Genomic DNA, 27,608 nt, shown 5'->3' on the forward strand with positions numbered 1-27,608 from the left:
GTGATAGTTAAAATAGTTTTCTGGCAACTTTCCCCAGAAATCATTATTTCTATTAATTTATATATATATATATATATATATATATATATATATATATATATATACACACACACACACATTTCGCTGTATCTTGCACAGTGAATGAAGTTTACTGAATGCAGACTGTCAGTCGGAATGAGAAAATTAAAAGTTATGATAAAAATAAAAGAAAGACAAAGGGCTTGAAAACAGGTTAAAAGCAGGATATGGTGGTTTGGTCAGCAGGATACATCAGACCTCTAATTAAGAGCAAGACTCCACATGCTTTATATTTATTTATTTATTTTTAAAAAACTTTATTTTATTTATTTATATTTTATATGGTGCTGAAGCTTGAACCAGTGCCTCATACATGCCAGACAAGCGCTCTACCACTGAGCCACAAACCCAGCATCACATGTACTTTATTTTATAGGCAAAAAAACAACAAAAGGATTTATCATGAGAAAAACTTCTTCAAGGTAAACAAAAGTGAAGTTGAGTAGGAATAGGCTAATTGGAGCTTATCTACTTGCATGATATCTTACCTAGCTCTGGACAGCTGGTACCTCAAAGCTTTTGAGCATGCCCATATTTCTTCTACCCCAGGGCAGTAGGCATTTGAATTTAAAGCTGTACAACATCTAAATTTCATGGCAGGCCTGGAATATGCCCCATCAGCAGCAATTACCTGTCAATGAGCGTATGTTTCAGACTTTTAGACCAAAAAAGTCCCAGAAGTGGTGTCTTACTGTCCAAGGCTACAGAGTTCAAAGCAATGATTTATTTGTCACTCTTGACAAAAATATGCATAAGTTTATTAAATTTTATGTAGAACATTTCTTAATTATTATAATTTACATGTATTATACTCAAGTAAGATTCATATCATATGCATATTTTCTTTAAATTAGTATTTCTCATATAAATAAGACTTTCATGAAATTGAAAAAAAATAAGCCCTTTTGTGAAAAACCTTTGAGATATTGAATAATCATTGTCTTGTTAGTACATAAAGATACTATACTCTGTATTCTATCCATGCTTGTAAAGGAAACCAATCATAGTGGATTGGGGCCCACTCTACTCAAATGTAGTTAATAAACTTTGTTGGTAATGTCTTTATATCTCAATAAGGTCATCTTCTATAGTACTGGGGTTAGAATTTATTAAAATGTCTTTTTGGGGGGACTCAACTTAACCCATAACATTGACCAACCCAGTTTTTCATGTGATCCCTGTCTTCTGCCTCACCAAAATTAAAATGCATATACACACAGATATTTTGTGTTTCCTTTCAAATTGGTCTACTGATTAGTTGGTGATGGGTATATTGAAGTAAGTCTGGAAATATTCTGTTTTCCTTTATGTTATGGAGAAGAAATGTCTATGTTTATTTATCTTTGGTAAAATGCTTATCTAGCAGATAATTTTTACTTATGTGTGGCGGAATTTTTATCCACCAAACTTTTGATTTTGAGTGATATACCCATATCAAACTCACTTAAGTGAAGAAGGGGAATTTATTGGATTATGTAACCAGTATTCAGAAAGGATGAAATAGGAGGCTGGCCTCTGGGCCAGTTGACTTCATGGACTCAAATAAAATCAGTAGACTATTCTGTTTGAGACTTGTAGTTTAAGTGCAAGAAAAAAAAATAAAACATTTTCTCTCTCAATTTCACCATCAAAAATACTAGGTCTGATTTGTTCAGTTGGAAAACATGTCCACATTATAGTTGTTTGTTTGTTTGTTTGTTTTTGTGTACCAGGGATTGAACTCAGGGGCACTACACCACTGAGCCACATCCCTAGCCCTATTTTATGTTTTATTTAGAGACAGGGTCTCACTGAGTTGCTTAGCGCCTTGCTTTTGCTGGGGCAGGCTTTGAACTTACGATCCCCCTGCTGCAGCCTCCCAAGCTGGTATTACAGGTGTGCAGCACCTCACCTGGCTCCACACTACAGTTATACCACCAGAAATATGTGGAACTATAGTTTCTTCAAAAGAACCATGGGTAGGAAAGGAGTTCCAGAAGTAGGAGAAAGAGGTGCTGGTACAAAACAATAGATGTACATTATAATCAGTTTATATCAAGCCTATTTTAACAAATTTTTATTTTAAACAGTTTGTTACATTTCAGTCATTAATTTGTAAAGTTCATTTTAAACTACTTTAAGAGTTAGAGATATGTAATTTTTGATTGGTAGAATGAAGTAGTTGAAAAAAGAAACTGGTTAAGAATATTGTTGTACCAAAGGTCAACCCATTTATTCCATTCCTGCCATTATTCCTGTCTGTTACATCATGAATCACCTTCTTTAATGGATCATTCATTGGCATGCAAACATTTTAGTATCATCTCTCTTAAAATATTCCTCTTGTGATCCTGTATCTTCCCTAGCCACTAGGGAAACATCTGAAAAATGTGTCAGTAGTCAGAGACCACAGTAATCCATTTCCTCAACTCTTATTCTATCTTCAACTTATTCTGTTGGGACTTCTAACCCACTCAATTCTACAAGAGTCCTCTTATTAAGGTGTGTGGTTTTTATGTTGGTATATCCAGTGGTGACTTCAGGGCTTTTGTTTTGCTTTCTCAAGTAAGTTCCATTTCTCTCTTCCCTAAATACTTTTTCTTCCCTTGATTACTGTGTTTCTTATTCTATTCCTCAATCCTTTTAGTCTGTTCCTCTCACTTTCTTCACTGTGTGCCCTCTATGTGTCTTCTAAGTGTTGGTTTGCTTATTCTCTTATTGCATTTTTGCCCTAGGTTTCCATCTTTCATTATTTATACATTTTTTTTCTCAAGATGAAATAACTCATCCCCTGGCTTTTAATATCATCTCTGAAGTACTGACCCTGGAATCTCATGTCTAACCCTGGAATTCTAGTCTTGTGTATCCAAATGCTTATTTTATGTTTTTATATGAATGCCTAATAAACTTCATAAATTTAGTGTGACCAGTACTCATTAGCATCCACTCATTTGCTCAAATTAAAACTCAAAATAAATCTTTATTCGCTTTTCCTTACTTCCTACACCCAGTCTATTTGCAATGTTTTTGTTTCAACTCTACAACCATTTCTGTTCATTTACTTCACTTCATTACTGCCAACCTAAATAAGCTATCATCACCTCTCACCTTAGTTACTTCACAATATTTTAATTTTTTGTCTCTGTCTTCAGAATATATACAGACTCCATTAACTTCTTACACCTCCACTACAATCTACCAGATTGTTCTTATGAACAATCACTGCCATTCAGGCTTTTGACCTTCCTTACTTCTCTTTGTTCTTAATAGTTCCTAGAGTATCTTTGGAAATATAAATTAGATGGTATTGCTCCTCTGCTCAAACTTTACTGATGGCATTTCTCTTACTTACTTTTCTTACAATATCTTAAGAGATCTTATCTCTTTTGTACCTCTCTTTCCCTTCCAATCTCTTTTCCCTGTCACCTCATAACTTATTTCCTGTTATTCTAGTACTACAAGTGTGTTTCAGGAATATCAGGTCCTTTATTTATCATCTAAGGGAGCTTTAAACTCCAAAGTCATCATCCCTTCCCTCTCTGCCCAAACATTATTTTTTCAGTGATGATTTCTCTCAATAGTTTCTATAAAATAGTGTACTGACCTCCTGAATTCTATATAGCTTCCTTTACCCTTTTTATTTACCTCTGTAACTATATTATCATCTGGAATTTTATTATTTATTTGTTTATTAATTGCCTGTTCCCCAACTAGAACATATGCCCCTTAACAACACAAACTTTTTTTTATGGTTGTGTCCCCAGTGCCTTAGACAGCTTCTGAAGCATATAGGCCCCATAAATGTTTGTTAAATCAAGGACTACCTTCCTAATTGGTTATTTCTACTTCAATTTTTGCTTCATTTTTAATTCCTTTTTCCAGAAGGATGTGTCATCCTTTTGAAACTAAAGCCAAATCTTCCTTGCATAAAATCATCAAAGTCTTCTCAAACACAATAATATCCAGACTCCTCATCCAAGATTATAAACCCCACACAGTCTGGGTCCTATCTGTTTCCCTGGCCTCATCTTATACCCCTCATGTTCATTATGCTTTAGTGGGCAAACTGCCTAGAACCTTTGTTCTATCAATTTGCTCTTTATATGTATCCTCTTTTACTTTTGTGGAAGTCTCCTCTGTATTATTTAGGTGTTCACTTAAAATATTACATTTTTAGATAAGTCTAATGGGCCATCTAATCAGTTCTAATACATCACCCTGTTTTAAATTCTCTACATAGCACTTATCACTATCGGGCGTATTTTTGCTTATCTATATATTGTTCATCTGTTTCTATAACTGGAATGCAATTTTAAATAAAATGAGACGATTTTCAGAGAGGTTCTTAAGAGTTTATCTTTTTTTCCACCTGCCTAATCTTTAAAAATGTGGTCTTTGTGCCACATTGCACATGGCCTTTCTTACTGTTTTGTTATTTGACCTTCTACCCACTCTTTGGAATACTTCCATTAATGGTACTATTTCATTTCCAGGTCAAATGACATTTAAGGCTTAACAGCCTTAATTGAAAACCCCACGATATTCAATTATTCACATGCTTTGAAAGTTTAATACTCTCCTAAAAGCACACTATTTCATAGCAAAATTATATATGCTGTTGTATGGTTGACTGATTTTGTATTTGGGTAAGTAATTTTATTAATAAAGTTTTTATGTAAAATTGTAGTTTTTATTATATGCTTAATTTGTAAAAAATTCACATTGCTAGAGAATGATAAGCCCTGATCTTTTAAATCAGAGTTTGGGGATTTAATTTCAAATATAATTTCTCAAGCATAATTCATATAGAAAGATTCTTAAGTTTCAATAGTCTTTTTATAATGTATAAACTTTAAAAGAGTAACTTATCAAGATGTTATTATGAAAGTAGTTTTGCTTTGAAGATTTAAGTTAGAGGAATTCTCAAAACTTAAACCTACCATATAATATAATCCTACAAAGAGTATGTATTGGCAAAATCTACCACATTTTACTGCTACTGATTTTTAAAAATAGTGTGATCAGATCCAGATATTCTAACTTCTATAATTCTGATTTAATCTTGGCTTTTTAAACAGTATATGAGCAGGATATTATGTTCTATGGATTGAAGAATCAGAAGTATAAAGAAATATGCTCATGTAATTTGCTGCATAGCTGTAGGAAGCAGAAACCTTTAATGGTCTTCATCTAAAAGTTCTTTTTTTGTCTATGTAGTTTTCCTAGTTTTATGATCCTCTTCCTCTCTTATCCATGCTATCATCTCATCTGATGCACCTTGCTTCCATTACTTAGTCTATTTTGTGACATCTGGTCTAAGAGGAAGAATGAATATAAAGATTTCACATTTTCATTTTATACTGCTGGAACAAAGTTAACTTAAAAACAACACCCATTTATTATTTTTCTTTATTTGCAACATTTACATTTCTTTAATCTGAGTTGGCCATTGGAACTCTTATTGGGAGACACTGGGAAGAACCCACTCCCAAACTCATTCAGGTTCATCCCAGTGGAGTTGTAGGGCTGAGGTCCTCATTTCCTTTCTTTTTTTTTTTTTTTCTTTTTTTTTTTTTTTTTTTTTTTTATTGGTCGTTCATAACATTACATAGTTCTTAATACATCATATTACACGGTTTGATTCAAGTGGATTATGAACTCCCGCTTTTACCCCGTATACAAATTGCTGTATCACATCAGTTACCCTTCCATTGATTGACATATTGCCTTTCTAGTGTCTGATGTATTCTGCTGTCTGTCCTATTGTCTACTATCCCCCCTCCCCTCCCCTCCCCTCCCCTCCCCTTTTCTCTCTCTACCCCTTCTACTGTAAATCATGTCTTCCATTTGTATTCTCTTGACTTACCCCTCCTTACCTCTTATATGACATTTTGTATAACCCTGAGGATCGCCTTCCATTTCCATGCAATTTCCCTTCTCACTCCCTTTCCCTCCCATCTCTCATCCCTGTTTACTGTACATATTCTTCTCAAGCTCTTCGTCCCTACCCTGTCCTTGTTTACACCCCTTATATCAAAGGAGTCATTTGGTATTTGTTTTTTAAAGATTGACTAGCTTCACTTAGCATAATCTGCTCTAATGCCATCCATTTCCCTCCAAATTCTATAATTTTGTCATTTTTTTCCTTTCTGCTGTTTGGTCTTTTCTCCTTTTTTAAGAGAACATTTTTGTTCTTTGGCATATAGCCTCCTTCCTCCATCTTTAAAGCTAGCAATAACAACTTGATTCCTTCTTATGCTTCACATCTCTCTGACTTCCCCATCTTCCTTGTCTTATCTGCTTCTCTATTCTGTTGATCTCTCTGACTCCAGTTGAAGAAACCTCCCCACTTTTAAGAACTTCAAGTGCTTAGATTGGTCCACTTAGATAACACAGGATAGTCTTCTACTGACTTTGACGTCCATAGCCTGAGTACAGCCTCAGTGTTCTTTCACAGCAGTACCTAGTTTAATATTCTTGAGATATATTTAGGATTCTGCCTACCATAGCATGTTTTGACTTTTTTAATTTCCAAGATTGAATATTATTCTATTTTAAAAGAGTGTTTAAAGATTCTAATGGGTTCTTATATATTGGGTTAGCTAATGGTTGTTATTTTCCTTCTTTTTGTTGACATTCTGGTGTATTATTTCTTTTATTTATCTTTTCTCTCAAATATGAAAAGTAATTTTGTTTACCTGATGTTTATTGTCAGCCTTTTGCAAGAGAGGATGAGATGAATGAGGAAGAACCATCTGTAATAGATTGATTTTAATTTGGTATTGTCTTTTCTTTTTCTTTTTTTAAAATTTATATATGACAGCAGAATGCATTACAATTCTTATTACATATATAGAGCACAATTTTTCATATCTCTGGTTGTATACATAGTATATTCACACCAATTTGTGTCCTTATAGCTGTACTTTGGATAATAATGATTATCATATTCCATCATCGTTAATAACCCCATGCCACCTCCCTATTCCTCCAACCTCTCTGCCCTATCTAGAGTTCATCTATTCCTCCCACACCTCCCCCCACCTCACTATGAATCAGTCTACTTATATCAAGGAAAACATTCGGCATTTGGTTTTTTGGGATTGGCTAACTTCACTAAGCATTATCTTCTCCAATGCCATCCATTTACCTGCAAATGCCATGATTTTATTCTCTTTTATTACTGAGTAATATTCCATTGTGTATATATGCCATATATTTTTTAATCCGTTCATCTATTGAAGGGCATCTAGGTTGGATCCACAGTTTAACTATTGTGAATTGTGTTGCTGTAAACATTGATGTGTCTGTGTCCCTGTAGTATGCTGTTTTTAAGTACTTTGGGTGTAGAATGAGGAGAGGGACAGCTGGGTCAAATGGTGATTCCATTCCCAATTTTCCAAGAAATCTCCATACTGCTTTCCATATTGGCTGCACCAATTTGCAGTCCCACCAGCAGTGTATGAATGTACCTTTTTCCCCACATCCTCGCCAATACTTATTGTTGTTTGTCTTCATAATAGTTGCCATTCTGACTGGAGTGAGATAGCATCTTTGAGTAGTTTTGATTTGCATTTCTCTAATTGCTAGTGATGATGAACATTTTTTCATCTATTTGTTGATTGATTGTACATCATCTTCTGAGAAGTGTCTCTTCAGGTCCTTGGCCCATTTATTGATTGGGTTATTTGGCTTTTTTTGGTGCTTGGCTTTTTGAATTCTTTATATACCCTAGTGATTAGTGCTCTATCTGATGTGTGAGGGGTAAAGATTTGCTCCCAAGATGTAGGCTCTTTATTCACCTCGCAGATTGTTTCTTTTGCTGACAAGAAAATTTTTAGTTTGTGTCCATCCCATTTACTGATTCTTGATTTTAATTCTTGTGGCATAGGAGTCTTATTAAGGAAGTTGGGGCCTAATCCCACATGATGGAGATTAGGGCTTACTTTTTCTTCTGTTAGACGCAGGGTCTGTTATTGTATTCCTAGGTTCTTGATCCATTTTGAGTTGAGTTTTGTGCATTGTGAGAGATAGGGGTTTAATTTCATTTTGTTGCATATGAATTTCCAGTTTTCCTAGCAGTATTTGTTGAAGATGCTATCTTTTCTCCAGTGCATGTTTTTGGCATCTTTGTCTAATATAAGATAATTATAATTTTGTGGGTTAGTGTCTATGTTCTCAATTCTGTACTATTGGTCTACCAGTCTGCTTTGGCGCCAATATAATTTGGTACTGTCTTTACTCAGATACCTGAAAAGTATAAGAGTGATGTTCTTTCATTTTGTAACTGCTAAGCATTTTTTTTATTATCTCGATATTTTGTCTAATTAAAATGAAATATAATGAAGGTTTAAGTTATTCTTTTGTCATATTTTTAGCTCTTATTTTTTCCTTTGAAAGAAATACTATATTTATTTGAAAGGACCAGGTTGAAAATATAAGATCTTAGTGATGTACAAACAGTTTTACACTATGATAAATGCAATTAACATGTTTTACTTTCTTACTTTATTTAATAGTTTAGAATGATTCATGCTGGCAGTTTTGAGGTTATCATGGTCCATTTCACTGGCATTAAGTTTGTATTTTAAAGTATTTGCTACAGAAGGCTTTAGGAATGCTTGTTTTCTGAGGTACAGTTTTGTCTATTCATTTCTACTTTTGAAGACATATGGAAACCCTTCCTGCTTGTGCATTCTGACAGACTAGACAGACAGCATGTTCTTTTAGGCCTCCCTTTATTTTTAAGCTTTTTTTTTGTCATATTATTTTTAGCTCAATTGAAGTAAGTATATTTTTAATCCTTAATTGAAATGTTTTTTTTTTCAGCTTTTTGCTAAACACATTAATAGTGGAAACACTCAAGTTTTAGAAGAAGAGATTTTATGTAGTAGAAAAATTATGATTTTTTAATTGAATACAATTCTGTAGCTGGTGAAGGGCTGCAGAGTGGAAAAAGACAGATGAATTGTGTTTGAAAAAAGTTAACAGCAGCTGTGTGCCCTTTGGCAAGACATTTAACTTCTTTGAGTAGTTATTTTCTTACACATAAAATGAACATAATGATATTTGTTTTTTATGGTCGTTATTTGGTTTACAAAGCAGGTAAGTAAACTACTTTGGAGAAGGCTTCGCACAGGGTAGGTGATGAATAAATGGAATTTGTTGTAATTATTGTATCTTATTTGCCCCTAAAGATTGGTGGTTTTATACCTGTTTTACAATTTAAGAAACCAAGGCATTCTGCCTTTTAGTGATTTGTCTAGAGTCACTCACCTAATAAATTTAAACTGACAGCTGCATATTTCTGTTTCCAAACTAAGCATTTAAAAATTTTTTATTTCATTTATTATTATTATGGATGTAAGAAATAACTCTTTATCCAATATCATGACAGTGAAATTGTTTGCCCAGGTGATTTGGAATCTGATTTCCCCATATAGAAGGCACAGGGTAGACATTCAGCTATCATATAAATCAATGAATTGTATTGAACTAATGAGATGTATACATGGATGGATGGGTTTGGTCTTCTCTTGTAGGAAGACAATTGTACATTAAAACCACATTGCTGGCTGTATATTTCTTAAACTATAACAACAACAACAATAACAGAATAGTTAAATGTGATAATCAGGTTATTCATCTGCTATCACTGTAATGAACAGAAGATATTATACATTCATTTAAAAAAAGTGCTGGCATATTAGCATTCAATAAATTATTATTAGTAGTATGTTATTTGTAGTATGTAAATTATTTTATTTTCTTTATTTTTTGGTACTGGAGATTGAACCCAGAGGCACATTACCACTGAGCTACATCCCCAGCCCTTTTTTATTTTGTATTTTGAGACAAGGTCTCACTAAGTTTCTCAGGGCCTTGCTAAGTTACTGAGGCTGGCTTTGAATTTGAGATCTTCCTGCCTCAGTCTCCTGAGTCACTGGGATATAGGTGTGCACCACCATGTATGTAAATGATTTTAGAGTGAAAACTTGAATGAAATAATAATTTACTCAGGTATTCTGTTATATATTGTGTAATTTTTAATAGACTTTCATTTTTAATTTCTATTTTTTCATTAAAATTTTTTATCCATATTTTTATTTATTTATTTTTATTTTTTTTAATCCATATTTTTATTGGTGCATTATAGTTGTACATTATAGTGGGATTTGTTGTTACATATTTGTGCATGCACACAATATAACAATATAATTTGGCCAATAAGGTATTTCCCCTTTCCCTCCCCTCTTTTTCCCTCCTGATCTATTTCTTTTACTCCACTGATCTCCCTTTGATTTTTAATAGATTTTTTATTTCCTCTACTCCACTGATCTCATTTTGATTTTTAATAGTTTTTATGATGCACATTACTTAGAAAAAATTTTTTTTGATTTATCTTTTAGGACTGAAAGAGTTGTCACCACTTCCTCTAAATCTCAAACGTTTGTACAAAGAGACACTAGAAATTGAACCCATTTTGATAATTATTTCCCCGGGTGCTGATCCTTCTCAGGAACTTCAGGAACTTGCTAATGCTGAAAGAAGTGGAGAGTGTTATCATCAGGTGAGTGCAAATTGCCCAGTTGTTTTTGACCATACCTGTGCTATTCCTGCCACATTATATCCTATTAGTGGGCATTTTGTTGTTGTAGTAGGAGAAATAATGCCCTGAAAGGTGTCCATGTCCTAATCCCTAGAATTTATTAATATGTTATCTTACATAGTAAAAAGAACTTTGCAGATATAATTATGTTAAGGATTTTGAGATGGGAAAATTATCCAAGTTGGCCCAATATAATCACAAGCATGTGGATAAGAGGACAGCTGGAGGATCCTGAAATTATAAGATATAAAGATGGAAGTAGAGGTCAGAAAAGAGAGAAGCCATTGTACTTCTGGCTTTGAAATGGAGAAATGTGCTATAAAGTAGCTGTAAGTAGCTCCCAGAAGCTGGAAAAGACAAGGAAAGGATCTTCTCTTAGAACTTCCAGAAAGAAAATAATATTGAGACATTTTGATTTGAGATCAGTGAGACTTCTGACTTTCAGAAACCTAAGACATTAATTTGCATTAAGGCACAAAAGTTTGTGGTTAAGTTTTGAGAATGCATTTTAAAAGTTTACATGGATGTTTTTACAAAAAACATCACAGTAATATTTATTTGCAGTTTCTTGATCTAGAATTAAAGAAATACATAAATATTTTGAGTAAAATTTATCAAATATAATACTATTTTTTCTTATATTGGAGCTTCTTTTTTCAAACTCAATTTGCATGCAAGTTAGAAAATTAAATTTATTAGTTTACTCTCAGTTTTTGGAAAGTGGATCCACCTTTTATTAGGAAATAATAATTAAAAAACCCAAATACTTAATAGCAAACAAAAATTGGAAAGGAATTCGTAAGGAACAAGGAGAAGACACCAAAATGGCAGAGCAGGTGGGCTCAATTGTACTGATTTTTGACTAGGATTTTCTATTCAATCCACTGGTATAGTAGAACAGTATATTCATTAAGACAGTATTGTGTTTTTAGTGAGGTTTATTCAAACAGGAAGCAGGATGTTCCTGTTAGGAGTAACTTTGACTAAACTATGCATATAAATTTCTACTTATTTAATGTTTTTAGAGAAGATGATTAATCCTGAGTATTAGTTTGGATTTTCTTTAAAACTTAGTATTAAATCCAGTTAGGTGTAGAGATTACTATTATTGAATCCTTTACAATGTTAAGTTACAACATGTTAGCAGTTCTGTGTGTTTATTTATTTATTTTCCATAGGTTGCCATGGGTCAAGGTCAAGCTGATTTAGCTATTCAAATGCTAAAAGAATGTGCACACAATGGAGACTGGCTCTGTTTGAAGAATTTACATCTGGTGGTATCTTGGCTTCCAGTTTTGGAAAAGGTAGATTCAGCTCAGTAGGGTACTATATCAATTCATTAATCTCCAAGGAATGATATTATTCAAATATCAGGCATTATTTATGATTTTTTAAAAAAATATTTGATAATAAATAATTTTAAACAAATATTTTTTTTTTTTAAAAAGTACGTTTGTGCAAGACAAAGTAGATCTAACTAGGAAGGCTATAAAAATCTGTCATTTTTAGGGGAGTATATCAGGAAAGTCAAGATATTGGTAATCAAGATTAATAGGGAAGCTTAGAAAATATTTCCAGAGGAAAATAAGAGACACTTTAAAGGATTATAGATGACTTATTTATACCATTACTCATGTTCTGTTATCAGTATGGAAAGCAGTGTCAGAGAAACCACAGATTTTCCTAGATGCTAAGGAAGCTAGATTGTAAATTGAAACAGCTCATTCAACCCAAATGGTTCAGAAGGAAAATAACTCTTAAGACACACCAAAATTCTGGATATGTTTTAAATGCAATTGTGGATTTTAAGTCTGATGCTCATAAAGAAACACTATGTGATCTTTGGTAGAGATGACTCTACCAATGTGTTCCTTGAAGATAGAATGAAATTTAGCTACATGTAGATAAAGGATATTATATATTATAATTCTAGCAGCTCAACTACAGGTATTGGGGCATAGGCATTTGTTATTCAAGGAATGAAGAACCATTTTGATCCTACTAGAAGGGTCAAGTAGGGCAGCCTGGGGGAATGGAGTTACATGACTTATAAGGGGATAGGTTATGGAAATATCCTGAGAACCATTGCAGAGTCTGGAGTTTTTAATCCTGGGACTTTGAGCCAGTGGAAGCTCTTAGAAGAAGTTTAGTAATTAGTTATTTGAATTAATCTGGAAGAATTAGTTTCAAAACAGAACTAGAGAGAATAGAGTAAACTGAGGGCAGCCCTAACCTAGTTATAAGGTGTGGAAAATTTGTGTTTTCCTAATAAATGGGCAACAATAGCACCTTGCACAAAATAATCAGTAAATCTTTGACTGTGGTAATGACTGAGTATGTGAATTGATGGACCATGATGTTTCATTAATTGTGATCAAAAGAACTAAATTTTGGAACTGAGTTACATGTGAATATTCATATAATTCTATTAGTTTTTTGTGAAAATCACTAATGTGTAAAAATATGAATAATGTTTTCAAACATTAAAATACGAGCAAATGCTTATTCTGCTTTATGTTTTAAATAGTTGATCAATAGTTTTTTAATAAAATATAATTAATGCCTTGGAAGCAAATTTTATTAGAACTTTTAGAATCATAGGGTAGATTATGTTCCAAGATGTTTAAAAAATTGTCAGTATTTTGTTTTTCTCTTGGAAAGTTTGGATGAATTTTTGGATATAAATTTATATATTTACTATGAACACACACAAATGTATTGTTTCTCTTACAATTTTAATTTTTTTAAATGACCCAAGACAATTTTTTTTATAAATTAAGTTTTCAAATTATGAGGTGTAAATACATTTTACTATTTACAATTTTAAGCAAGCATCATGTTTTAAAGGCTACTCTTTTGACATTTTTTAGTTATCCTAACTACATTTTACATGATATTAATAATGAAATGTGAGTCGCTGATTTATATTAAAACTTTTATTTTTAACAGTTCACTTTCTTTTAGAGCTGTTAGCTATTTTTTCATTTATTTAATCTACAGACACTGAGTACAGAAAAAAGCCAGGAATTGTGCTATGTGCTGGTTAGAATTTTACCGGCCCTGTAGGATCAGATTTTAGAAGAAAGAGACCACATTTATCAGTAACTCTATTTAGTATGATGGATACTACAGAGGAGAATTTACAAAATGGCGTGGGTGATTAGTTTTGCTTTAAATTGTGGCAGTGAAGGACCGGAGAAGATATTCCCCTAAAACATGCTATTTAAATTTCATTTTTACAGATGGTTAAGACTTTGTGGGCTGGGGTTGGGGCTCAGTGGTAGAGTGCTTGCCTAGCATATGTGAGGCACTAGGTTTCATTCTCAGCACCACATATAAATAAGTATAATAAAAGTCCATTGACAACTAAAAAAATATGTAAAAAATAATTTGTTAGGTTTCAAAGAGAAAAATACGCAGAGGGAATATGATAAGTAAAGACTGAAAGGCATAAAAATCTAAGTAAATGACTGCAGTATACAATATGAGGGGCAGGGTGGATGAATTTGTATGCTAATTTTGTATTTGTTATAAGCCATAAGATACTAGTAAAAATTGTCAAAAAGGGAATTTATGTATTGGTATCAATTGAAAAGACTCTGTGGAAACAAGAATTGAAATAATGAGAACCTAAAGGCCTGAAAATGGCTGTTGATTTAAGCATAGCAATTATAAAACTTATTTTGTATTTTGTATATATTAGGCATTGCTTTCAGTGTTTTATGCAATCCTGTGGGGTAGGTACTTTTATTATCATTCCTCAGAAATGGTGTAAGTCACAGAGCCCAAGATCGGACAGCAAATAAGTGGTAAAGTTTGGATTGCAGTCCAGTGAAACTGGCTTCAGGTTCAAGTTCTTATTCATTACACTAAGGTAATAATAGAGAAGATAAAATTTTTAGGAAATATCAGAATGTTAAGAAATATGTCAGAATGTCACAGAAGAGTTTTAGTGAGAAAAACCAATTATTAATAATAGATTGATAAAAGGGTTATGTATGTGTGCATATTTAAGTAGACTTTTTTTTTATTGTTTTTGTGTATAAGGAATTGAATACTCTTCAACCTAAAGATACCTTTCGTCTTTGGCTCACTGCAGAAGTTCATCCCGACTTTACTCCTATTTTACTACAGTCAAGTTTGAAGATAACATATGAGGTAAGAAGATTTAAAACTTCTTATGATAACAGTAATTTATTTGTGCCTTCTAAAACTTTGGAAACAACCATCTATTAGATAAAAACACTTTTTTTAACTTAGATGAGTTATAACACACATAGATGTTAGTATAGGATATAAAACTTTTCAAAATATTTTTTCAAGTTTTATTTCACATCACTTGTGCTTTAGTTTAGGTAAAAAACACAATGCAAAATTTACTATCTTAATGATTTTTAAGTGTATACTACAGTAGAGTTAACTACATGTATTGGTTGACAACAGACCTCTATAACTTTGATTCCGTAAAATTGATATCCTGCATCCATTTTTTAAAAATTTTTCATTGGTATATTATAGTTATATATAATAGTTGGGTTCATCTTGACATTTTCATAAATGCTTTTAACATATTTTCTCCATTCCAATCCCCAGTGTTCCTTCTTTCCCTCCTCTCTTCCCTTTCCTGATTCCCTTCTTCTACTCTATTGGAGACTCTGTGTCTACTGAATAGCAATTCCCATTTCTTCCTGCCCCTGTCAACTACCATTCTTTCAATTTGAGTTTGATTTCTTTAGATACCTCATTTAGTAGAAGTATGTTCACTTAGCATAAGATTCATTAAGATTCATCCTTAAGATTCATCCAAGTCTTGGCATATGACAGTACTGATTTTTTAAAGACCAAATAATATTCCATTATATGTATATACCACACTTTATCCATTCATTCACCAATGAGCTTTTAGGTCTTCTACTTCTTGGCTATTACGTATAATACAGTAGATAAGTTCAAAATTCTGTTTTCAATTATTTTGGATATATACCTAGAATTGGACTTTATAGATCATATGCTATTTCCATTTTTAGCTTTTTGAGGAACCTCTATATTGTTCTTCATAGTGATTGTATCATTTTGGATTCCCAGTAACAGTTCACTATTTCTCTACATTGTTGCCAACACTGATTTTCTGTTTTTTTTTTTTTAATTATTATTTATTTTTTTAATTTTTTCTCTTTTCTAAATAGTGATTATCCTTACTGGAGTTAAATGATACCTTGTGGTTTTGACTTGCATTTTCCTAGTGATTAGTGATGTTTTGCATCTTTTCATGTGCTCATTGGACATTTGTGTATTTTCTTTGGAGAAATGTTTGATAATGGTGTTTTCTCTTTTCTAATTGGAGTATTTCTGTTTTTGTAAGGGTTCTCATATACATATGAGAACACACACATGTATATAAAATATATATAATTTTTGTTGTTGGTTGGTATTGTTTGTTTTTTGTTTTTTTGGTACTATAGATTGAACCCAGGAGTGCTTTACCTCTGAGCTATATCCCTAGCTCTTTTTATTTTGAGATAGGATCTCACTAAGTTGCTTAGGACCTTGCTAATTTGTTGGGGCTGGCCTTGAACTTGGTTTCCTCCTGCCTTAGATTGCTGAGTCACAGGGATTACAGGTGTGTGCCAAAGCACCTCTATCCTCTCAACACATTCTTATCAAATAGATGGTTGGGAGATATTTTCTCCTATTCCCATATTGCCTTATTTTTTTGTTGGTTACTTTTGTTGGTGGTGGTTTTTGCTTCATATAAATTTTTAAATTTAATGCAGTTCCATTATCTGCTCTGCCTTTTTTTGTCCATGTTTTTTGGAGTCATAGCTAAGAATTCCTTGCTAAATCCAATGTCATGAAGCTTTTCTCCTATATTTTCTTCTAGGAATTATAATTTTGGGTCTTATGTTTAGGTATTCAATCCATTTGGATTTAATTTTTGCATGTGATATAAAAGTAAGGACTAAACTTTACTATTTCCTAAGGTATAGCTCATAGAGAATTTCAAAATTATTATGTGTATGTATGTCTATAATGTCCTCAAGACACACTTATAATCTTTTTTTTGGGGGGGGGGTACTAGGGATTGAACTCAGGGGCACTCAACCACTGAGCCACATCCTCATACCTATTTTGTATTTTATTTAGAGACAGGATCTCACTGAGTTGCTTAGTGCTTCACTTTTTAAAAAATTTTTAATGTATTTATTATTCTAATTTGTTATATATGATAGCAGAATACATTATATTTCTTATTACACACTTAGAGCACAAATTTTCATATCTCTGGTTGTATACAAAGTATAGTCACACCATTTGTGTCTTCATACGTATACTCAGGTATCACTCCACTGTCTTTTCTACCCCCATACCCCCTCCCTTCTCTCTCACCCCTTTGCCCTATGTAGAGTTTGATCCTCCCATGCTCCCCCTGACAACCCCATTATGAATTAGCATCCTTATATCAGAGAAAACATTTGGCATTTGGTGTTTTGGGATTGGCTAACTTCTCTTAACATTAATTTCTCTAACTCCATCAATTTACCTGCAAATGCCCTGATTTTATATTCTTTTATTGCTGAATAATATTCCATTGTGTATATATACCACATTTTCTGTATCCATTCATCTACTGAGGGCATCTAGGTTGGTTCCACAGTTTAGCTATTGTGAATTGTGCAGCTGTAAACATTGATATGGCTGTGTCCTTGTAGTATGCTGTATTTAAGTCCTTTGGGTATAGACTGAGGAGAGTGACAGCTGGGTCAAATGGTTATTCCATTCCCAGATTTCCAAGGAATCGCCATACTGCTTTCCATATTGGCTGTAGTCCCACCAGCAATGTATAAGGGTACCTTTTTCCCACATCCTCCCTGACACTTATTGTTGTTTGTATTCTTAATAGTTGCCATTCTGACTGGAGTGAAATGAAATCTTAAGAGTAGGGTTTTTTTTTTTTTTTTTTGCATTTCTCTAATTACTAGAGATGTTGAACATTTTTTCATGTATTTGTTGATTGTTTATCATCTTCTGAGAAGTATAGTGCCTCACTTTTACTGAGGCTGGCTTTGAACTTGCAATGCTCCTGTCTCAGTCTCCTGAGCTGCTGAAATTACAGGCCTGCGCCACTGCACCCGGCCAATCTTTAAAACATATTAAATGTCCATTTTTTTCTTCTGTTTCGATTAGTTTCCAGAGTTGTTTAAAGTTTTTTTTCCAAATTACTAATGTCATGCTTATATTCATATTATTTTTTATTTTTTCTATTCACTGAATTTCCATCTTTAATTCTGTATTTCATCCTCTTTGTTTTCTTTACTTTTCTTTTTTTTTCTGATTTTTTAAGCTGAATGCTTAATAGGTCAAAATGCTTAATGCTTCATATTTACTTGTACTAATATTGAAATTAAATTAAGTCTGTGAATTTGTAGGTGAGTATAACTTTTTTCCTTATCTTGTATTTTGGCATCCTAGTGGTTTTGTTATTTTTGAAATATTCTATTATGATTTTCTAATTTGTTGTACATGGTTTATTAATTTGTATAATGTATATTATAGCACCTTTTGAAGAAAACTCTAAGTTGTTTAGTTTCCTATTAATATCATACATTATTTTATTTGTTTGTTTGTTTATTTATTTATTTTTTAGTTGTAGGTGGACACAGTATCTTTATTTTATTTTATTTTTTAATGTGGTGCTGAGGATCGAACCCAGGGTTTCACATGTGCTAGGCGAATGACTGCTAAGCCCCAGCCCCAGCCCAATATCATGCATTATTAAATAGTACTCATTTTTCTAAGGATTTGAATACTTTATTTTTATTATTCTGATATAATATATACAGATATATAACATACAGTCCTATGCTTGTAGATGAGCATTTTTTGACTGAGTACTAGTCCAATATACAATGTCAATTCCTTTTTGTGTATTTGTACTCAGTTGCTTCGAAATGTCTGGTAAAACCCACTTTAACTTTGGTGGACTAATGCTCAAGGCAAATTAGTTTACATTATGTGTAAATGCAGGTACATTGTAGTCTTCATGAAAATTCAAATAACAATTAGTGAGGGATAACTGGCATATTAATCCCAAATATCTACCCTATACCAATGAGTATCCCAGTATTATAAATAATGATTTTATTTCAATAACAACAAAACAACTTAATGGTCATGTAAAACTTGGCTGTTTTGAAAACTATTGGTTGTATTCTGGATTTATAATTAAAATGAACTGTTAGATATAAGGTGTTCAAAACTCATTTTATATTTGTACATTTTGAAGTAACAAATCAAACTTGGTAAGTGGTGAAAATCTATTCACTAAAATGTGTTCTTAAATATGATAAATATAGTTATTTGTAATATTTTAAATAATAGAATGTCTGTTAATTTCTTTAGTCACCTCCAGGTTTGAAGAAGAATTTAATGCGTACTTATGATTCTTGGACTCCTGAACAAATTAGCAAAAAAGATAATATATATCGAGCTCATGCTCTCTTTAGTTTTGCATGGTTTCATGCTGCATGTCAAGAAAGAAGAAATTATATTCCACAGGTAATTAAGAATGTCTTAAATAGTCAAAACTTTGCATTTTATTAGAATATTCTTATAGTTTAATATAAATAGCCAGAATCATATCATGATTTGGCTTGTGATTCATACATTTATATCTCCAATTCAATCTTTTCAAAGTTTCAGACTATATTCAGTTATCTATTTCACATCTCATATTTACTCAGTAAGTATTAGATATCATTTTTATGATTAACTACTCACAAACATCTCAAACTTCAAAAACTGGTTTTCCTATGCCTGTTTTTCCTTTAATATATTCTTCTTGATAAAAGGCATTGATCCCCATCTTCCTCAAGATAGAATTGTAGGACTTGTTTTTATCTCTTAATTTCCCTACCAGTACATGATCAAGTACTATTCTGATTTCAAAGTACAACTCTACTCCATGTACAAGTCTTCACTAATTTTTCTAGGCTTCATCTCACTTACCTGTATTTCTGCTCTTGCCTTACTAATAAGTATTGTTCCTTTTGTCGTTGTTATTTGGTTGGGTTTTTAAATTTTGTTTTTACATTCACCAACTAGAATATTTTCCTCATATGTGAGTTTGATTATTCTTTTACTATGCTTAAAACTCATCTGATGGCTTTCTGTTGTACTTGTGGAACATCTTGCAGATTTCTTATTATGGTCCAGAAGGAAAGAGCCACTGTTCTCTTCAACCTCCTCTCTTGCCCCACATCTTACTTGTACTCTACTCTTCTGTCACACTGGACTTCTTTAAGGTTTTGAATTTATCAAGTTCTTTCTCATTAAATAAATTGCACTTAAATAAATCAACCAATAAATTGCACTTTTCCATTGCCATGGCACTCATAGCTGGTACTAATGCTCCATTCTTGCTAAATGACTATCTCTGCCATGAACTCTTCTATATTTAATTTTTTTCCATTCTCTTTATTTAACTTTGCCCAGTTCTACTGGGAAGCTATCTCCCACCTGTTCTCTTCTTTCTACCCTTTTAGCCTCTCAATTTCAGTTACATGTCAAAACAAGAGAATAGAATCTGTAGTTAGACAGACTTGGGTTTGAGTCTTGACTCAAGAACCTTGCTTTGTGATCATGAATAAACTAATTTAACCCCAATAAACACCACTACCCCATTCACTTTGTGTAACTATAGAATGAGAACAATGATTATATTTGTCTTTGTTGTAGGGATTAAATAAAATAATGTATATTTGGAGGTGCTTAACACGGTGACTGGCATATAGCCTGGGAAATATTTTGTCAAACAGGTGGAATAGTAAATAATTATAGTATTGCATTGCATTATATAATTTACATATTATGATTATTGAAAGCACATACTTACTAAGTTTACAAAGAGGAAATGCATGTCAATAATAATTAACTTCTCAAGGCATCATACCTAAAAAGCTGTAGAGTTCTGAAAAGGGTTGGAGTATCTTCCTGTAAATCCTTTGCTATTAACTTCTCTGACATCAATCCTTGGCCTTCTGTGGCAAATAATCTTGACTGAGAGATGAAGAATTAATTTTATTGATAAGTTATGTTTAAAGTGAAGTTAAATTTTATTGTTTGTTATCATACATGTACATAGTGTAAATTTAAAAGCTAAACAAAGTTTTTTAATGGGAGTTAGTCTCCTCCCTTCATATACTCCTGCCCCTCAGTTTCCATTCCATGGGTATCACTGTAAACTGTTTTTTGGGTATTCTTTAGTGATATTAGATATAAAAACATTTTATGAATTTATACATATACACTAATGTTCTTTGTAACTCAAATGGTAGCATATTACAAATATGTCTATCTTACTTTTTTAAATACTATATTTTAGAAATTATCCATGTATATAGTTATGCCAAATTTTACATTTATATTGCATTAGACTGATGTGCATTTTTTAAACTCATATTGAAAGGACATATTTTTTAATCTGTACTAATGTGAAAAAATGTTACAATTTTTATCCCTATATTTCATTTAACATTTAATAGTGGCTTGTTCCTAAATGTGGAATGTTTGAGTTAATAGATATCTTTCCCCCCCCCAAATTCATAAGTTTTACCAAGTTGTTTTTCATAGAGGACATAGTAGTTCACTTTTCCACAAAAAAGCTTGAAAATATATATATTTTTCACATTGGAAGTCTTGTCTCATAAAAATCATAGTTAGAGGTGAAAGCAGACAAGATGTAGATTACTACTTAGCTGCTAGGTACCATATCATAAGAATATGTATTAAGTAATATTGATGGCTGCAGTCTTTTGAGTTTGGGTTTCTTAAAAATATTAATGTTTAATATATTTTAACACTTTCAAAGGTTGTTTCTTTTTACAAATAAGGTCTAATAGAATGACATAAAAAATCTTACTAAGAATTTGTTTTGAGTTGGTAGAAAAGTTTAGTTAAAATATTATAGGACATAAAGAATGAAATAATGTCATTTCCAGGAAAATGGATAGAACTGGAGATGGAGAGCATCATCTTAAGTGACATAAGTCAGATACAGAAAGTCAAGGGTCATAGTTTGTTTTTGTTTTTTGTTTTTTTTTTTATATGTAGAAGCTAGAGGGAAAGAAGCAACAAAAGGGATCTCATGAATATAAAAAGGAGACCAGATGGGTGGAGGAAAGGGAAGGAGCAGGGATGAGGAAAGGTCAAGGAGAGATACTGGGGAATGAAATTTTCTAAAGTATGTTATGTGCATGTACAAATATGCCAGTTGGATGTCTCAAATGATTGAAAATCCATATAGTTTGGTAAATACATCTTTTCTAGGTCTTGTAGCAGGAACACAGATTTTTTTTTCAGATTTTATTTCTTTTGCTCATTGCTTTATTGTCATGACTTAAACGGTGCCTAGTATGGAGTGTGCACTCCAAAAGTTTGGTGTCTTTTTTTTAATGAGTTTTGTTTAAAAGATTTGTTAAAATTTTCTTTATTTATCTCAGGATAATTTCTTCCCAAACATCATATTCTTTCAGTGTTCCACATATTAGTGAATATCCACCTTCCATTTGAAAACATAAGCATAGAAATCATTCTTAATTGCTCTCCTTTTTGGTATCCTCACTCTCCATTAATATCTAATACAAAAATTCAGTTAATTTTTTCCTAACAACTTTTAAAATCTGTCTACTTTTGTTTTTTACCTTCATTGTCAGTAGGACTTTTCTCACCTCTTAGATTGGATCAGATCTCTTTCTTATATATACGAAGTAGGTTTCTTTACATCAAATTTATTTTACTTTGTAATCATACATGCATTTGAATGATTTATCTCACTCCTCCCTACATTTGACTGAAAACTACATGAGAGTAGAGATTACCTATTTTCAGGTTTACTTATATTCCCAGAGTCTCACCTATAATACACATTTAAGAAATTTTTTTTGAATGATGAATACATGTAATTTGTATTAATATTCCTAAGTACTATTCAAGTCTCAAGCATTTTAATTTGAAATTACCTGATTTCATAATTAGTTATAACCCATTAGAAATCAGAAATTGTGTTTTATATTATTTTATATACAATGTTGAGCTCTATGAACATTTTTCTATGCTGCTTTGTTGATTCAGTACCAATGAATGTAGAGAAATAATATTATATGTTTTGGGGACTCTTGAATATTTGTTTTCATGTTTGTGGGGAAAATCTGTACTCCTGAAACTGATTATAGAAAATATGTCACTGTATACATAGTATATAGAATAAAAATTTATGCCAGTTTGATCTATGACTTAAATGATAAAAACAAATTATATTAATATAATATGATAAATATATACAATAAATTATTGTATTATTATAGTACTTTTCATGCTTTAGAGGTCTGTATATTTTTAAATTACTGTTATTTTAGATATATTGTATATTGGTTTTATTATAAATTCTCAGAATTTGTATTTTTTTTAGTGTATACTGAACACATTTTAAATTACAAGAGCACATATGTGTACATACATTGCCTTTGTTTTTTTTCCTTTAATTTTTATTGTTGGTTGTTCAAAACATTACATAGTTCTTGACATATCATATTTCACACTTTGATTCAAGTGGGTTATGAACTCCCATTTTTACCCCGTATACAGATTGCAGCATCACATCAGTTACACATCCACTGTTTTACATATTGCTATACTAGTGTCTGTTGTATACTGCTGCCTTTCCTATCCTCTACTATCCCCCATCCCCTCCCCTCCCATCTTCTCTCTCTACCCCATCTACTGTAATTCATTTCTCCCCCTTGTTTTTTTTTTCCCCTTTCCCCTTACTTCCTCTTGTATGTAATTTTGTATAACCCTGAGGGTCTCCTTCCATTTCCATGCAATTTCCCTTCTCTTCATACATTGCCTTTGAACACTGCTTAATTCTTTACTATTTTTTAAATTTGTTTTGATAGGGTTGGACCAAGTTTTATGAGTTTTCTTTATCAGATCTTCGGGCTGGGTACAACATTATTGACAGACTCTTTAATGGTAAGTTCTAAAAATACTTTTATGTTTCTGGTGTTATGATAAATTCAATTTGTAATGTTATTAATATTTTCCAGAACCAGAACTGGCTTAATGTCATGTCACAAAATTTGATTGTCTTTTTTTTTTTTTTTGAGTATTTTGTATCCTGACTGCCATGTCTGTTGTTATCTGGATTCTGATATATTCTGTTCTTGTCATTGGTTTTGATATAGCCCATTTGATTTCTGATTTATCTGTATTTCTCAGGAAGCAGAAAACTAGAAAGATCTTGTCTTTACTTTTTGGCATATAAAAACTTTAGGCTTCAACTGAGTTATTCAGATCTCTTTCCAGGGAACTTTTAAAATTCGAATGTATTAATCTAAGGCTGATAGTACCAAGGATTTGTAGAGCCTTGGTTAAATTATTAAGTGGGATTGAAGATACAAATAACATACTGAAATAGTGCAGCAAAAAAGATTATATCACTCAATTCCGTAAGGTCATTTAGCTCTTTACCTCCTAAGACAGGAACAGTGAAATCCCTAAAATTTTTTGTGTAGGGCTGAGGCAATGGACACTAGAGGTTAGACCAGCGATGGATTAGAAAACAGAGTAGGTCAATACAATCTTAAACATAGGAATGTCATAAGCAGAATTCTTAATTTCGGTCTCCCTTCTCTTTTCTGAACCCTGCCACCTAGCCAAGCTACTCTTCCTAGTTTGCCTTATTTCAGTAGATGGCATCCTTCATGTACTTTTTCAAGGTTAAGGCCTATGAATCACCCCAGATTCTTTTTTTCCCCTCACCCTCAAGTGTCCAGTGCTTTGTCACTTTCTCTCTCTTCCATTTCTAGATCATATTATGATTCTGTTGAATTCTTCTTAATTTCATTAAAGCTTTAATTTTCTAAGTTGTAATTTCTTATCTTCTTACTTCTACTTTAGCATGCTTTCAGACATTCTCTATAAACTAACTCTCGTTTTAGAAAAGTAAGTAAAACCATGTATTTTCTCTTTAAAGCATATAGCCACACTTGTTGACCTTGTGTACTTCAAATAATCAGTCTTATTTCTATTTATAGGTGTTAGTAGATACTCTTTCTATCACAGCATCTCAAGTTTTTTTTAATGTTTTGCCTCTTCCTGTCGTCTATATCTTAGAAGTATTTCAGAAAACTTTTTGTTTTTCTTCCCCACATTTTTTTCTTATTAGTGCATTATAGTTGTACATACTGAAGGGATTTGTTGTTATAAGTTCATACATGCACACAATATAATAACATAATTTGACCAATATCACTCCTCAGCACTCCCTCCCTCCATCTCCCACCGCTTTCCTCTATTGATCTCCCTTTGATTTTCATGAGATTCACTCTAATATTCCCATCAGAAAATTTTCTTAGCACTGAATCCAAAGTAATTTTTTAAATAATTCTGTTTTTGTTTTGTTGTATTGTTTTAATACATTAGTTCTATTTAATAGTTTGTTTCTTTACTCATTTGTTTTTTGTTTCTGCCTTTCCACTAGAACATAATCTATAGTAAATTAAGGTCTTTGTCTTGTTTACATCTGTAACAGTACCTAGTCCATCAAAAAACATAAGAAATTTTTCTGTTATACATGTTTGGCAAAAGGATAGTGACAGATATCTAGGATGTGGCCAAGTCCCATTTTAAATGTTACATTTTAGGTTTAAAAAAAACTTATTAATGAAGCACAATATGTCAAAAATTACTTATAACATTTAGCTCAGTGAAATTTTCAAAAATGGAACATACCACTGTAGCCAGCATCTTAATCAAGAAACAGAACATTACCAATAATTACCCCAGTTTACATTCCATGCAATGCTGCTTTCCAGTCACTACCCTTCCCTATATTCCCCATCCCAGCTCTTGAGTTGATGTCAGATACCTAATTCTATATATTAGTTTTGCTTATTTTTGTAAAACTGGGAATATATAGCATGTATCCTTTAGTGATTAGGTTCTTTCATTTAAAATTATATGTGATAGATTGTGGTTGCATGTATTTGTAGTCCGTGTATTGTCAAGGCTATTTAGCATGCTACTCGATTATAGGTACTTCTGTTGATGAACATGTGGGTAGTTTTCAGTTTGAGAAGATTAATACTGTGCTAGCTTTAGATGAATATATGGATATATTTTGTGGGGTATTTAGGTATTAAAGTCAGTATACTGTAGAGATACCTGCCACTGTTGATTATGGCACAGTTTTTAATTAGCAAGTTATAGAATCAGCCTATGTGCCCATCAATGGATAACTGGATATATACATATATGTAATATATACAAATGGATATATACACATATGTATATACACATAAATATATACCAGAGTATTATTGGATCATAAAGAAGAATGAAATACTGTCATTTTCAGGAGAATGAATGGAACTGGAGATCATAATTTTAAGTAAAATAAGCCAGACACAGAAAGACAATATTGTGTAATTTCTCTCATGTGGAATCTAGCAGGGGGGAAAAGACATGAAAGTAGAAGAGAAATTATTAGAAGACAAGAAGGGCATCAAGGGGAGGGAAAGGGCAAAGAAGGTAATGGGGGAGCAATATGATGAGTATGTTATTTACACGTATGAAAATGCCACAGTGAAACCCATTATTCTATGTATTTAGAATGCATTAATAAAAAAATATTTAATTTCATGTTAAAAATATAATCATAAAATTTTTGGTTCCAAAATTTCTTAGTATCAAGGGATTCTATGTAAAATTCAATTCAGTAGAAAAAATTTAGTAGGCCAATTGATTAGAGATTGGTATAGAGATTAATAGCCATGTGACCTAGAGCAACTTTCTTAACCTTTTAAACCTCAATTTCCAGATTTACAAATAGGAATATAGGCTGTTTCTTGTTTTGCTTAATTGTTGAGAGGTTTAAATAAGAAAAATCACCTGAATCATTTAATATTTAGTATATTTAATATATTGTAAACAGTTGTTAGTCCATTATTGCTTTTTGTTCTTAAGATTTTCTTATAAAACTATGAGAAAACATACCACACAATGGTCACTTCAGTTTTTTAAATTGAAAAGAACATTCATCAGTTACTGATGTATCATTTAGTGAATATCAAGGTAGAATGAGAAAACTGATAAATCTTAGGAAAATCTCTTGTTATTTAGCCATTGTTCATAGTAAGATATATGTTGAAAACAACTTTAATTATTCCTCTATCATATAGATGTCCTTATCCTCTAGGAGGCCATAACTCATTTGGGTTCCAAGGTGTTTAGTAATACTACTTAACTAAAGTTTTATGCTTCTCTGAATTTTATAGTGATGAAATAGAACCAAGCTAGTAATACTAACAAAAAATTTATCTAGTTTCAATTTATCTAGGTTGGAAACTTAATTCTTGTACTTTAATATTATCACTGAATTGTGGTTATGAAGATACTTATTGAAATAATACAGAGAAAATTTCCATGGTGTTTTTATACATTTCTCTTTTAGTAAAATGGGAAATGGATAGTTAACTTTGGAAATCATGACATATAGAAGACTGTTATATGAAGATGTTTTGTAGTGTTTTTGTATTAATCAGATTATTTTGTGAACTGAATGTTTCATTAAGTGCTATGTAAAATTGTTTTGGACAGGATCTTTTAAGGAGTTTCCAATTTAAGTTGCCAGTATTGTATGACAGAAAAAAAGGATGGCTCAGGATTCAGAATGTCTCATTTCCAATCTAGATCTGCGTGGCTGTGTGATTTTTCTCCCTTTGGTGACTCAAATTTCCCTCAATTTGTCCATCTGTATAATTGAAAGATATTAATACTTCCATGTTTTTTTATGAACATTGAGTTAATAAGTGTAAAATATTTGAAAATTTTTATTTGATTAAGTAATCTGAATAAATTTTAACTTCAATTAATATTGACCATT

At 32.0% G+C, this 27,608-nt stretch overlaps 1 protein-coding gene across 2 annotated transcripts in view; it reads left to right on the plus strand.

Moving 5' to 3' along the window:
- Dync2h1 (dynein cytoplasmic 2 heavy chain 1) overlaps nt 1–27,608 on the plus strand; it is a 334,173-nt gene that overhangs the window by 188,819 nt on the left and 117,746 nt on the right. For both annotated transcript variants that reach the window (XM_026392460.2, XM_026392459.2), the window contains 5 exons: nt 10,467–10,627; nt 11,845–11,970; nt 14,714–14,824; nt 19,067–19,222; nt 23,620–23,695. In XM_026392460.2, coding sequence (XP_026248245.2) covers nt 10,467–10,627; nt 11,845–11,970; nt 14,714–14,824; nt 19,067–19,222; nt 23,620–23,695 — 630 coding nt within the window. The remainder of the gene's footprint in view (nt 1–10,466; nt 10,628–11,844; nt 11,971–14,713; nt 14,825–19,066; nt 19,223–23,619; nt 23,696–27,608) is intronic.

This window comes from Urocitellus parryii, chromosome 4 (genome assembly GCF_045843805.1).
Source record: "Urocitellus parryii isolate mUroPar1 chromosome 4, mUroPar1.hap1, whole genome shotgun sequence".
NCBI classification, from domain to species: Eukaryota; Metazoa; Chordata; class Mammalia; order Rodentia; family Sciuridae; genus Urocitellus; species Urocitellus parryii.